This window comes from Ciona intestinalis, unplaced genomic scaffold, assembly GCF_000224145.3.
Source record: "Ciona intestinalis unplaced genomic scaffold, KH HT000075.2, whole genome shotgun sequence".
NCBI lineage: Eukaryota > Metazoa > Chordata > Ascidiacea > Phlebobranchia > Cionidae > Ciona > Ciona intestinalis.
Window position 1 is genome coordinate 1 of NW_004190397.2, and position 13,060 is coordinate 13,060.

Sequence of the window (13,060 nt, forward strand, 5' to 3'; positions counted from 1 at the left end):
ATGGGTAACGACAGTCAATATTACACTGGTGTTGTTTCATACACCTCGTGCTCGCTTACAAGTTACCATGTATGTAACTTTATTTGGCGCTTGTTTTTATTTTCTTTAAGATAACTTGGACAACCCATTAGTGACCACTTGGTTGGAGCAATGACCGTTAAGTGTCTTGCCCAAGAACACATACCCTGAATGGTAGCAACTTCAAGCTAAGAGGCAATATATTTTACACTATTAACCCTAAAAGGTAGTAGAAAATTTTAGGAAATTAAAAGGGATCACTACAAAAAAAGTTTGCAAAAATCCCAACCTTGTACATATATATAAAATAGACCTTTTTCATTATGATTTTCTCCCGATAATTCATGATCATCCTTCATGATCACATCACTTTCATGAGTATCATCTATCATATGATTAGTATCATCTTCATGGTTGATAATTTTCTCCTTTTCACCATTTTCGTGAGTTTTATTAATGTGATTTTCATTTTGGTTTTTATCATTTTCATCTGATTTTTCATGAATTTTATCACGATCTTCAGTAAGTTCATGATTTTTATCATGATCTTCACTAATTTCATGACTTTTACCCTCAGCTTCATGAGTTTCATCATGTTTGTCCCCATTTTCATTAGATATTTCATGTTCATCACGTGATTTCTCATTCACAATATCATGATCCATGATTACTTTATCACCATTATGAATATCATCATCTTCATGATTCTCTACAGTCTTACCCTCATTTTCATGACTTTCAACTATCATATGATCGCTTTCATCATGAATATCACCATTTTGATTCACGTGATATTTCATATCATCATTTTCATCACTAATGTTTATTTGAGGGGGAACTGGATCTGTTGAAACTTGTTGATACGTTGAATTGTTGTTGTTGTTGTTGTTGTGGCTGAATGTAACTTTAGAAGCAAGCCCATCTGATGCTATATGTTCATGCACAAAACGTCTTTTCGCCTAAAAAAAGTGTAAAAAGAATGAATGAAATTGATTTCGTCTCTTCGGTCACAATAACGAAGAACAAGAGAGTTGACAAAGCAAAAAGACGGGAAGTAACGGTAAAACAACAGTTGTTAAAACACGCTTATTGATAAAAAAGAACGAATGTTTTTGATAAAAGGCAAAATTGGTCGAAATAAGTTTTTAATTAAACTTACAACATCAAATTTATTGCCAAGTAGTAGCACGGGTATTGATCCAGCTTTAGGCTTTATGTTTTCAACCCTAAAAGATAAGAAAATATTATGAAAATATCATCATTGGTAGAAAAAGACTAAAAACACTAAAATTGCAACAAACCTTGTACAAATTTTAAATATATATAGATGTAAAAAGTATATTACATATTAAAACTTATTATATAAACATATATATAAAATTGGCATAAGTTTCTATAAAGACCCATTACTTTAAGTTCAAGAAACGAATGTATAAGAACATAAAAAAAAAACAATTGAAAAAAGTTTTTTATAAATTTTTCTTTTATTATGATAAAGGTAAAAAAACTCCAATTTCAAGAAAAGCTATAAGCTAAAGCCATTTTCATACGATAGCAGGTTTCATAGCCATGTAATATTACATTTAATCACCGCCAGATCAAATAATTAAAGTGTGCTGAGACCAAACAAAGCAAAGGGCATACTGTTTGCTTAGGGAGGCATGCCTAAGTGAAGACAGAACCTCAATTCTTATCTAACAAAAGCATCTATGACCTTATACAACCTAGACAAGACACCACCAAGTATTTCGTCAGCGCTAATATGTCAGTATTTGCGTAAGGTAGGCAAGCACGTTTGCGGTCACAAAACAGTCAAAAATGAACCACAGGTCCTAATTCATCAATTTAACTGTTCAATTTATTCTTTTGTTTGGGATTTCAGCGGAAAAGTTTTCTAAGAATTTAGTTAATGGGATTTTAAACTGCCTTTTTATAATCTGTTAAGGGTATACAGTGTTTTGTTGGCTGTATATACTAGTTATTGCGCATTCAAATATATATATATAATGCTTGAATAATGTGAAATCCACCACAATTAAAATGCTGTTTAAAATTCTAACATGGCATTCCATTAAACAGCCAGAAATAATTTTTATTGGCAAATTTCTAATATTGCCAAACCTTAAGTCCCAATGTCAACTTTTAAGTTTAAGTAAAAATAATTACATACTATTATACGCATTAAGTTTTATTTAGGTGTTAACGAGCTGACATTGCTAAAAAAACGCAGTTCCACTCTTAGTTGTTAAACATAGGAAACCTCATTGATTAATGAGGTGAATGCAATGTACTTTGGCTCTGCTTGTTTTTATAGACACCTAACAGCAGGGTAAAAACTGGGGTGATATTGCTAAAACGCAGTTCCACTCAAAGTTGTTAAACATAGGAAACCTCATTGATTAATGTGGTGAATGCAATGTATTTTGGCTCTGCTTGATTTTAAAGACACCTAACAGCAGGGTAAAAACTGGGGTGACATTGCTAAAACGCAGTTCCACTCAAAGTTGTTAAACACAGAGAACCTCATTGATTAATGTGGTAAATGTGGATGCAATGTATTTTGGCTCTGCTTGATTTTATAGACACCTAACAGCAGGGTAAAAACTGGGGTGACATTGCTAAAACGCAGTTCCACGCATAGTTGTTAAACATAAGGAACTTCATTGGCTTTGTATACACACTTAACAGCAAAGTAAAATTTCTTTCAGGTATAAACTTTGGGTACTAAAACAAATGATGTCACTTTTGTTTTAAAAGTTAGGGTCACATGTCATTCCAAGATACCCTTACTGTTACCCATAGAATATCATTATCATATTACTTCTATTATTCCATTCTATATGGGTGAGGTCCTGCAGCGTGGCCCGCCATGGGTCCTAGGATGAAGGCCAGGATTGGCCCATTACCTTAACACCCGGGGACTACTGCATTGACCTTCCCAGTTTAAGGAGCTTGTCACTTCCCCGGGGGTAGGCGAGAAGGACTTTAATGGTAATGAATGAGAGATTTTTTCCTGACAGCTCAGTCAAGGTTCGATGCTCCCGTTTGCATATACTGGGCATCAGTGGCGCAGCCAGGGGGGTTTCGGGGGTCGTGACCCCCCCCCTTTTAAAACAAAAAAAAAAATTAAAAAAAATGTTTGTTTTTTTTATTAAAACCCCCCCCCCCTTATTTTTTTCTGGCTGCGCCACTGCTCGGCATGTGCCAACATAGTGAAAGGGTATCTCATTATCTCCCAGAATAAAAAAAATAATCATTTTACTTGCCCTGTTCCATTTACTTCTGGTGTCAACATGGGTCCAACGCTTGGTTTTGTATGTCGTATGTTAGCTATAACTTCTTGTTTCCACTGAGTTGCAAGCTCTAGCATATCGTCATCGCATACATCCACCACAACTAAAAAGTAAATGAATATAACTTTTTTTATACTCGCGAGGCAGGAAAAGGATAGTTGTAAAACATAGCTGTTATGTTTTTGTGTTTTATACACCTTGTGCTCACTCATGAGTTACCACAGTTGTAAGTGTACTGTTTCATACAACTTGTGCCTGCTTACAAGTTACCACGTATGTAACCTTTTGGTGATTTTAGACAACCAATTAGTGACCACTGGGTTGGAGCAAATACCGTTGATTGCCCAAAGACACATACACTGACACTGGTAGCAGCGACAAGCCTTGAACCGGTAACCTTTCGGTTAGAAGCAGACTCGACAACCACTGTGCCACGACGTTGGACTAAATTATTTCAAAAAATATAAAAATGTTTGATTTGTTTCTTGGTCATGGTAACGAAAATCGTAAGTTTACAAAAAGTAAAAAGATAGGTAGTACTAAAAAATTGACATAAAACAGAAACACATATATATATATAAAATAAAAGTATTTATAAAACTTTTTCAATAAAAGGCATGACCGTTACACTATGAAAATTTTCAAACAAGTTACCTATTACAGCATCTGTATCCAAGTAATAATTTTTTCGGACTTCAAGGGTGTCTGATGTTGGTATGTTCCATAACTCAACGGTTACAATTCTTTGGTCTGGAACGCTTAACTTTCGAACAACACTGGAAGAAAAATCAAAGTATGGAATAATTGCATTATATAAAGTAAAAAAAACTGAATGAATGTAACTTACTTTATCCTTGCGTGGCTCGAAAATGACAGGCGTTATAACACGTGTGTTCTGTTTCAAACACCTCATGCCAGCTTACGAGTTACCATGTATGTAACTTTGTGGGTGATTTTTTGTTTGTTTATTTAAATTGACTGATCATTTGGACAACCCATTAGTGACCACTGGGTTGGAGAAATGACAGTTAAGTGTATTGCCCAAGGACACATACGCCCACAAAGGCAGCAGTGACAAGCCTTGAATCCATCACCTCTGGGTTTGAGCCAGACATGCTATTCAACTGTGCTTCGGCGCCGGACTAATTTTAAACCATTATACCTGCCTCCCCTGTATTATAAAAAGTTTGGTGCCCCATCGAAATTGGTAAAACACAAAAAAATACCTTTCAATATTTAGTAATTTAGTTGGTGAATAGTTTTGAGGAAATGTATTTTTTGTGTAGCGTTCAATAATTGAAGATTTTCCAACCCCAGGGTCTCCAATAACCAACAATTTGTATTTGACCACTGATACTTCGGCAGTTTTCACTAAAAATTACAAAAAAAATAAAACTTATATCAAAAAAATTAAGAAATTATAAACAGTATTGAAAATGCCAATACGTACCTGCCGTTATAGACATACACCCGTTTCCCATTGTAATATCTGCTACAGCTAAGTCAGTATAATAGTTTCTGCAACTTGCATTTCAGCTATCTCCTATGCGGAGTTCAATATTTCTGAATTAATGTGCAAACAAATGACACGAGATTGCTGTAAATACCGTTGTTGGGGACGCCAGTGCACGTATGGCGCTTTATGGGCGCGCGGTGCAGCTATAAAAGCTTTTCGTCGATGTTCCTGTGCACGATGTGCAACCTTAGCTTTTACCTTTAAAAATTGGTCACAATGTATAAAAGTAACTTGCTTTACCAATCAAAGCATAGTTTTTTAATTTTACTTACGGCGCCGGGGCAAAGTGGTAACCGCGCCTGTAACCCAGAGGTAATGGGTTCAAGCTTCGTCGCTGCTACCATTGTCGGCGTATGTGCCCTTGGGCAAGACACTTAACGGCAATTGCTCGAACTCAGTAGTCATTTAAATATCGTGATGGTGTTTTAAACAATTAACAACGGTCTATGGGGGTCGTGAGTATAAGGATTTGCTACAAAACAAGCGTCGATGCAACTTATACTCTGTTTGAAGGTAAAATGTTTTTGAAGTCGTCATTTGGTAATTCGCTAACGGCGTTATTTTGCATGGTCATCGGTTTATGTTTTCTTGCGAGTAATACCACACGACAAACTCAACTGTATATATCGTGTTTCGACATGGTGTCTGCGCAGCGTCGATGGTGTAACGGTTAGCATTGGTGCCTTCCAAGCACTAGTTCCGGGTTCGACTCCCGGTCGACGCAGTTACTTTTATACAAAATGAAACTTTTATTCTTCATTCAAACACACTACAACTTACAGATAAAAAAGAACGCTCATTCTTTACAGCAATTTAGACATTTAACATAAAATAGCACCGCATTTTACAAAATATGTACATTTTCGCTCGAAAAACGATTGAAAGTTTACGTTTTTATTGTCTTTTTCAGACTTTTTCATTCAAAACTTTTGGATCTTCGTGTTTTCTTGCGCTCTGTCGTGCCATTCTGCAAAGTTGTAAGTTGGCGGCTATTGCAATAATGCAAGCGGCCATCAGCAAGCCAAATGTAATGTACAGCGCTAGTTGAGCCTGTCCAGAAGATAGTCTAAATCCCAAAAAACTGACGAAAATCAAATCAGTCGACTGCTCGAGTTGTGCGGCGCAATTTTTGCTTTTTTTACCAATACATGTTGCATATCTGTAAAAAAAACATTTTTATATATGCGTGTATAGCTGTAAAGTACGCGCAGTTACCGAGTGTCAAAACTACTCATACCGGTTTCAATACCTTTGCTGCTAATATTCGTGAATACGTGGTCAACAGTCTAAAGGATACATGCTTAAACTAGGAGGTCTTCATTGGTTTATTTAAATTCGCAGGCAAAATAACCTACACAGTTACATACATGGTAACTTGAAGCGAACACGAGGTGTATGAAACAAAACAACCGTGTTATGACGACCGCGACTGCCCCGTCACGCAAGTATAAACCAACGTACATGCCCCAAACAACTACAATTTAATTAAAATAAGCCCAAATACCTTACAACACTGGCAGGCAAAATGGTCTACGAAGTTATATACATGGTAACTTAAGCGAACACGAGGTGTATGAAACAGAACAACCGCGGCATAAAAACGACTGCATTTGCCCCGCCATGCAAGTATGACCAATTTAATTTAAATAAAATAGGCCTAAATACCTTATAACATGTGCAATGTAAGACTGTTCATGAACTCCTTCAAATAAATGAGCCATTGGTCCACGAGCCATTATAACCACATCTTCTCCACCGTGAGTTTCAGATGGTAACGGTACAGCACTTTGTTGTTTATAACCTGGGTCGTCTAAAAAGTAAAAAAAAAATTAGCTTCTAATTTTTGGTATATAAATGAATGAATGTAACTTACTTTATCCTTGCGTGGCAGGAAAACGACAGTCGTTAAACACCGGTGTTCTGTTTCACACCTTGTGCCAGCTTACGAGTTACCACGTATGTTACTTTGTTGGTTTATTTTCTATGTATATTGTTTTATTTTATTTTTTTCTGTATGGCCGTCAATTTGGACGACCCATTAGTAACCATAGGGTTGGCGCAACTTCTTTTAAGGTGTTGTCAGCGACGAACCCATCAATAGCCTATGGTTACAATCAGGCGCGCTATAACCACTGTACCGTATACGTCTTACACAGACATTCTAAATAAAAAAGTTACCTGTCGTAATGAGCGTAATGTTTTCCCTTTCACAAGAGCCAGCACCATTCAAAGTGCTATGTCCTGGACCGTTACCATACAGAAGTGTGGTGAATGGTTTGCCATCATCGACGAGCTTTGGATTATTAACGTTTGGAGCGGCGCCTGTGGAAATGAGAAAATATAGCGTTGGGAAAGATGGGACACCTTCAGCACATAATATCTAAATATCCTGATCGTGTTTTAAACAATTAAAAACGGTCTACAGAAGTCCTTAGGATACGAGTTTATAATTCTTTGAATGTTCTTTGTTTACTACCAAATGGGACGAGAAAATAGAATGAAAAGGTGTCCCATCTTCCCACACCCTAATATATGTTATATTATAAATACCGAAAATAGGATTCCCTCTATGACTATAGCCACCAATAGTAAAAACATGGCTGTGATCCGCCGTCACAATGATCATTGTTTCGTCATCTGACGTCATCTCAACTGCGGCTTCAATTGCGTCATCAAGCGCTACGAGATCATGGAGCGCAAGATAAGCCTTTCCTGCATGGTGACCGTGGTCTAAAAACAAATTATTATTGTTTAGTTTAAAAGGTGAGGTAAAATGGGACAATAATTAATTCCCTTATAATAGTCTGGGGTAATATGGGACAATATCTATTGTTTTTGTAAAAAGTTTGGGGTTAGATGGTTAATAATAAAAAGTAGTGTGGGGTAATATGGGATACATTATACCTAATGCTTTAATAGTAGAATGAGAACAGACGGTTTTATTTTCTTTCCTTAACCCATTTGGTAGTAAACAAAGCATATTCAAAGTATTATATAACCGTTAACTGTTAGCCCAGTAAGAATATGTTTCTACTACTTTAGAAAATCAATTTAACAAACCAATTTTTCCGCCCTCTACTAAAAGAATAAAACCCTGATCGTTCTTTTTGAGCATTCGTATAGCCTTTGTGGTCATATCTTTCAGAGAAGGCTCTCCAGCGCCGTCTTGCGCCCGGTGCGCTTCATAGTTCATGTGTGACGGTTCAAAAAGACCTGCATTAAAGGAATGTAATTTGGTTTATCCCCGCAGAGCCAGAAAACGATAGTCATTATAACACGGGTGCTCTGTTTCATACACCTTGTGCCCATTTACAAGAAAAGAATTCATTCTTTTTTATCGCCCCATTGATAGTAAACAAATAACACTAATAGAATTATATAACCGTAGCCACGCGACTCTAAAATGTCGTGGTTATTTGCATACGTTAAATCAAATCTATATAGTACTGTAGGGTAAGGTGAGTCACCTTTAGCACATAATATCAAAATATCCTGATCGTGTTTTAAACAATTAACAACGGTATATGAGAGTCGTAAGAATACGGTTTTATAAATCGTTAAATTTTCTTTGTTTTCTACCAAATGAGACGAGAAAATAGAATAAAAAGCTGTCCCATCTTTCCCCACCCTACTATATTACAGTTAAATGATTACCTAGCAGAGAATCTGTCTTCGCAACATCAACTTGATCAAACTGTTCTTTGTTCCAAACGTATGCTGAATTCCGGTCGCTTTGCTTTGCTTTCCAAACCTCGATTAAGTCTTGTCCATCTAATCTTAAGTTAGCTCTGTCTGTATATTCGACGTCAAATGTTGTGTTCGGTTTAAAGTATTGCCGTCCGCCACCAAGTACAACCTGTATAGATTTAGGTTATTTAGTTACTTTTAGTTAAATATAGCTTGCACAAAAGTTTAAGGAGGGAATAAATTTATGTAATTTACTTATCCTCTAGTATGACCGAAAACGACAGTCGTTATAATACAGATGTTCTGTTTCCTATATACACTTCGTGCTCACTTACGAGTTATCAGGTATGTGACTCTGTGGGTGATTGTTTTTTCTGTAAGGCTAACAATTTAGACAATTCATGAATGTAACTTACTTTATCCTCGTGTGGCCGAAAAACGACAGTCGTTATAACACAGGTGTTCATACACCTCTTGCCAGCTTACGAGTTACCATGTATGTAACTTTGTATATGATCATTTTTTTGGGTTTTTTTGTTTTTATATATAGCTGATAATTTGGACAAGCCATTAGTGGCCACTGGGTTGAAGCAATTGCCGTTAAGAGTCTTGCACAAAGACACATACGTCCACAACGGTAGCAGCGACGAGCCTTGAACCCAGGAATATGGCCGCTAACCGATTGTGCCATGACGCTGGACTTTTAGCCTTCTTACCGTAAATTGGTCGCTTTTATCAATAAACTGTTGAGCAATGTCTTTGCACCCATTTTCTTTTGCTTCTGCAGTCATTTCAGCGTCGCTGTACCATAATCGGTCTGGTGAATTAGCATACGCAGCAGCAGGCGTGGCATGGTTTATTGTTGTCGTAGTTACGATGCCAGCAGACATACCTTGAGTAAAAAGTTTCAAAAATTAAACATCTACAAAGTAACATACATGGTACATCGTAAGCTGGCACAAAGTACAGTAGGGTGGGGAAAGATAGGACACTTTTTAACTCTGTTTTCTTGTCCAATTCGTTTGTAAACAAAGAACATTCAAAGAATTATAAAACTATATCCTCACGACTCCTATATACCGTTGTTAATTGTTTAAAACACAATCAGAATATTTGGATATTAAGTGGTTAAGGTCTGCCATCTCCCCCCACCCTACTACATATGAACATCCGTGTTATAACGACTGTCGTTTTCCATTTACGCGAGAATAAAGTAAGTTACAATCATTCATTTATTCCTTAATAAATTAAACTAACTTTCTTATCCTGGCATGGCGGGGAACGACAGTCGTCGTTTTAACGTTTCCTGTTTCATACACCTCGTGAACGCTTAAAAATGACTACATATTTAACTCTGCATATGCGGATATATTTTAGCTAAAAATTAGACGGGCAATTAAACTGTTCGAAAAATTGATGAAATTGCCGACTATCTAATTAATGTTTCCAAAAAAATTTCGTTTAAATGCTTATATAACTGTATTAAAACCAAAATATGAAAGAAATGTTTGCTGAAGTATTATATACAGTGCGCCAGGAAAATATGCTTATGTTAGCACACAGAACTCGATGTTAATAGTATTGAACTGTATTAAACATGAATGCGTGCACTTCAAACGCAAAGCGTAAATAAGTTCGCGATTGCGTTTTGAGCTGTATACTGAAAGTAGTTTTTAACAGCCTGCTAATGACTTTAATTACAGCTAGGCAAACTTTAGCAGGCTATTGCTATTTTTATTGCACAATATTAATTAAATCGGATATACAAAGATTTGCACATAATATCCTGATCGTGTTTTAAACAGTTAACATCGGTCTACGAGAGTTGTGAAACTTGGGCCGGGTGTGAAATTTAGTCCAGCGCAATTTTCGGACATATGGAATTTAGGTGCTAACGGTACCCCATCCTACCCCACAGTATACTTTACTTACTAACCTGCCATTTTAGCTTCAAGTAATACAGACGTTAGAAGATTGCTCTCATTTATGCTCCCAGCACAAATGCCTTTGACTGAGTTACCGTTTAAGCCGAGAACATAATCATTTGTTTTGACGCCTGTTAGAAAAGCAGTTGCTGTACTGGCAGAGTCTGATACTTGTCTGTTCACGGAGTACGTCTGTAACGTTAAGATATATATAAACGTCGAAATTGATTAAATATATGTATAACATATAGTAGGGTAGGGGAAGACGGAGCACCTTTAGCACTTAATATCCCAATGTCCTAATCGTGTTTTAAACAATTACCAACGGTCTATGGGAGTCATGAGAATACGGTTTTATAATTCTTTGAATGTTCTTTGTTTACTACCAAATTGGACGAGAAAATGAAATGAAAAGGTGTCCTATCTCCCCCCACTATACTATATAACATATTTGTTTTTGCGTGGCGGGGCAACGACAGTCGTTTTAACACGGATGTTCTGTTACACACGCCTCGTACCCGCTTAAGAGTTACCACATATATGTAACTTTATGGGTGATTTAACTTTTACGTCTATTGCCTATAATTTTGACAACAAAATAATACAATAAAAACATATCCCATCTCACCCCACCATGAAAACGGTCCCATATTACCCCACTTTACTATAATAAAAAAACGTATTTAAATTACCCTTGAAACTCCAGTGTACGGCAATTTATCCATAGCGAGTTTCGTCTCTTCGCCCGAAGCACCAGAGTTCTGTCCTTTAAGGATTCGTCCCGCCGTTACTGTTGTAACGCCCATTCCATCACCTATAATGAAGTAAATAGTAGGATGGGGTAAGATGGGACACTTTTAGCTTATAATATCCAATTATCCTGATCGTATTTTAACAATTAAGTCCTTAAGGGACAGTTTTAAAATTATATGAATGTCTCTTGTTTACTACCAAGTGAGGCGAGAAAATAAAATAAAAAGGTGTCCCATCTTCCTCCACCCTACAATATACACTATATACGTCAGTGCAAATTTAGTAATATACAAACCAATAAATATAATGACATTCTTTGCTTTTTTGATATTCAGCTTCTGGTATTGAAGTGTTTCAAGTAGTTCTGCCTCGCTAACCTGTTCCCAATAGGCGGCCGACTTTTCTGTCAAGTCTAGAGATAAGAAGTCATTGAATAATTGTAACTTATTTACTCTCGTGTGACGGAACAACAACAGTTGTTATAGCATGGGCGTTCTGTTTCATACACCTTGTGCCTGCTTACAACTTACCACGTATGTAACTTATTTACCACGGCGTGGGGGGACAACGATAACAGTTATAATAGCATGGGTGTTCTGTTTCATACACCTCGTGCCTGCGTACGAGCTACCACGTATGTAGTAACTTTGTAGGGAATTATTTTAAATTATTAGTCTAATACACAACATAAACACGTACATTTTTAAACTACATATACTTTTGGCCATTTCGCACATTGGCAGACACTGGTAAAGAAACTGCGTTTTTAATGGACCATTGTAATATGGTTCATACAAACTGGGTTGCGGCAATACGTTGCAAAACTGCATAAGCGAGCCGCGTTGGCATGTAACTTCTAAAACGATAACAGTTTCTGAAAAGATGCGTTCTTAGAAATGTACGGGAGTGGATTTTTAATATTTCACTGCTTATGTAATACGAGGCATAAAACTTGGTTAAACCTTTAGTCAATTAGTTATACTCTAATAAAGTCTCGACGATTAACACACGAGGTATAGTAGGGTGGGGGGAATGAGACACCTGTTCATTCTATTTTCTCGTCCAATTTTGTAGTAAACAGAGAATATTCAAAGAATCGTGACACTGTATCCTTACGATTCCCATGGACCGTTGTTAATTGTTTAAAATACGATTAGGATATTAGGTGATAGGAGTGTCCCATCTCCCCCCACTGTACTATACATAGTCCTGTATCTTTAAGGTGGAATACGGTTAGCACCCAAATCCGATATCACCTGATCGGGTTTTTAACAATTAACAACGCTTTTTTAGGGTAGCAATATACGGTAACATAATTTTGTAAATATTCTTTGTTTGCTACTAAATGGGACGACAAAGAAGAATAAAAACATGTCCCATATTACCCCACCTTACTATATTTTAATTTGCAATTCAATTAATTCGACTTACCTTGACCAATTACCGCAACACTTACACAAAGTAACAGTAGCCCTTGATGGAACATTATATCCAACATAAGCCTCTGCAAATAAATAGCATTACAGCATTAATATAAAGAAAAAAACTAACTACACCGACGCTATAGTCTTTGTTTGACACAATACACAAAACTTGGCTGTGAGAATTACAAATCAGACGTGCTGTAAATACTAAACCATGCCGCTTCTGCCAGGTACAACGGCTGTTGCCCTTTCCCGCCTTTCCCCTAATCAAAATCGGCATCAACTTACAAATTTGCTTCTGATAGGGAAATAGCTCGTGTTCCAGGTCCTGTTTTGAATCTATAGGACGCCTTTATCCGTTGCTACTAAACTGCTGTTATGACTTTGCTTTAACCTGGTTGCGAACGCACAAATAGGAGCTGTGCAAACATTTTGATTACTGCA

At 36.7% G+C, this 13,060-nt stretch overlaps 2 protein-coding genes and 1 non-coding gene across 6 annotated transcripts; 1 reads left to right on the forward strand and 2 right to left on the reverse strand.

Moving 5' to 3' along the window:
* Nucleotides 1-331: 331 nt before the first annotated feature.
* LOC100180971 lies at nt 332-5,076 on the reverse strand (the record flags this gene model as incomplete). Its single annotated transcript, XM_002122142.4, is given in 6 exon segments — nt 332-977; nt 1,178-1,244; nt 3,285-3,414; nt 3,966-4,087; nt 4,538-4,682; nt 4,762-5,076. Coding segments are annotated over 6 exon segments (1,141 nt in total), but the record flags the coding sequence as incomplete, so codon positions are not given.
* A 403-nt stretch (nt 5,077-5,479) lies between these two features.
* trnag-ucc lies at nt 5,480-5,551 on the forward strand. The gene has a single exon. It is a non-coding gene; the product is annotated as a tRNA-Gly (tRNA).
* A 5-nt stretch (nt 5,552-5,556) lies between these two features.
* ciap (endoderm-specific alkaline phosphatase) lies at nt 5,557-13,003 on the reverse strand. 4 transcript variants are annotated; one of them, XM_026838316.1, is made up of 12 exons: nt 12,900-13,003; nt 12,624-12,696; nt 11,488-11,604; nt 11,132-11,253; nt 10,451-10,631; nt 9,231-9,406; nt 8,482-8,683; nt 7,888-8,040; nt 7,378-7,557; nt 7,006-7,149; nt 6,493-6,637; nt 5,557-5,986 (listed from the first exon to the last, which is right to left on the reverse strand). In XM_026838316.1, exons 2-12 carry the CDS (start codon nt 12,688-12,690, stop codon nt 5,734-5,736), a joined length of 1,740 nt encoding a protein of 579 aa, XP_026694117.1. In that variant the 5' UTR covers nt 12,691-12,696; nt 12,900-13,003; the 3' UTR covers nt 5,557-5,733.
* Between the last annotated feature and the right edge of the window lie 57 nt (nt 13,004-13,060).

What these genes read in the sequence shown, in the direction of transcription:
- ciap (XM_026838316.1), bottom strand. Translation starts at nt 12,690, where the DNA reads ATGTTGGATATAATGTTCCATCAAGGGCTACTGTTACTTTGTGTAAGT. An exon ending in TGTTGCGGTAATTGGTCAAG is followed by an intron (nt 11,605 to 12,623) that starts GTAAGTCGAATT and finishes TCTTATCTCTAG; the next exon opens with ACTTGACAGAAAAGTCGGCC. An exon ending in CGTACACTGGAGTTTCAAGG is followed by an intron (nt 10,632 to 11,131) that starts GTAATTTAAATA and finishes TTAACGTTACAG; the next exon opens with ACGTACTCCGTGAACAGACA.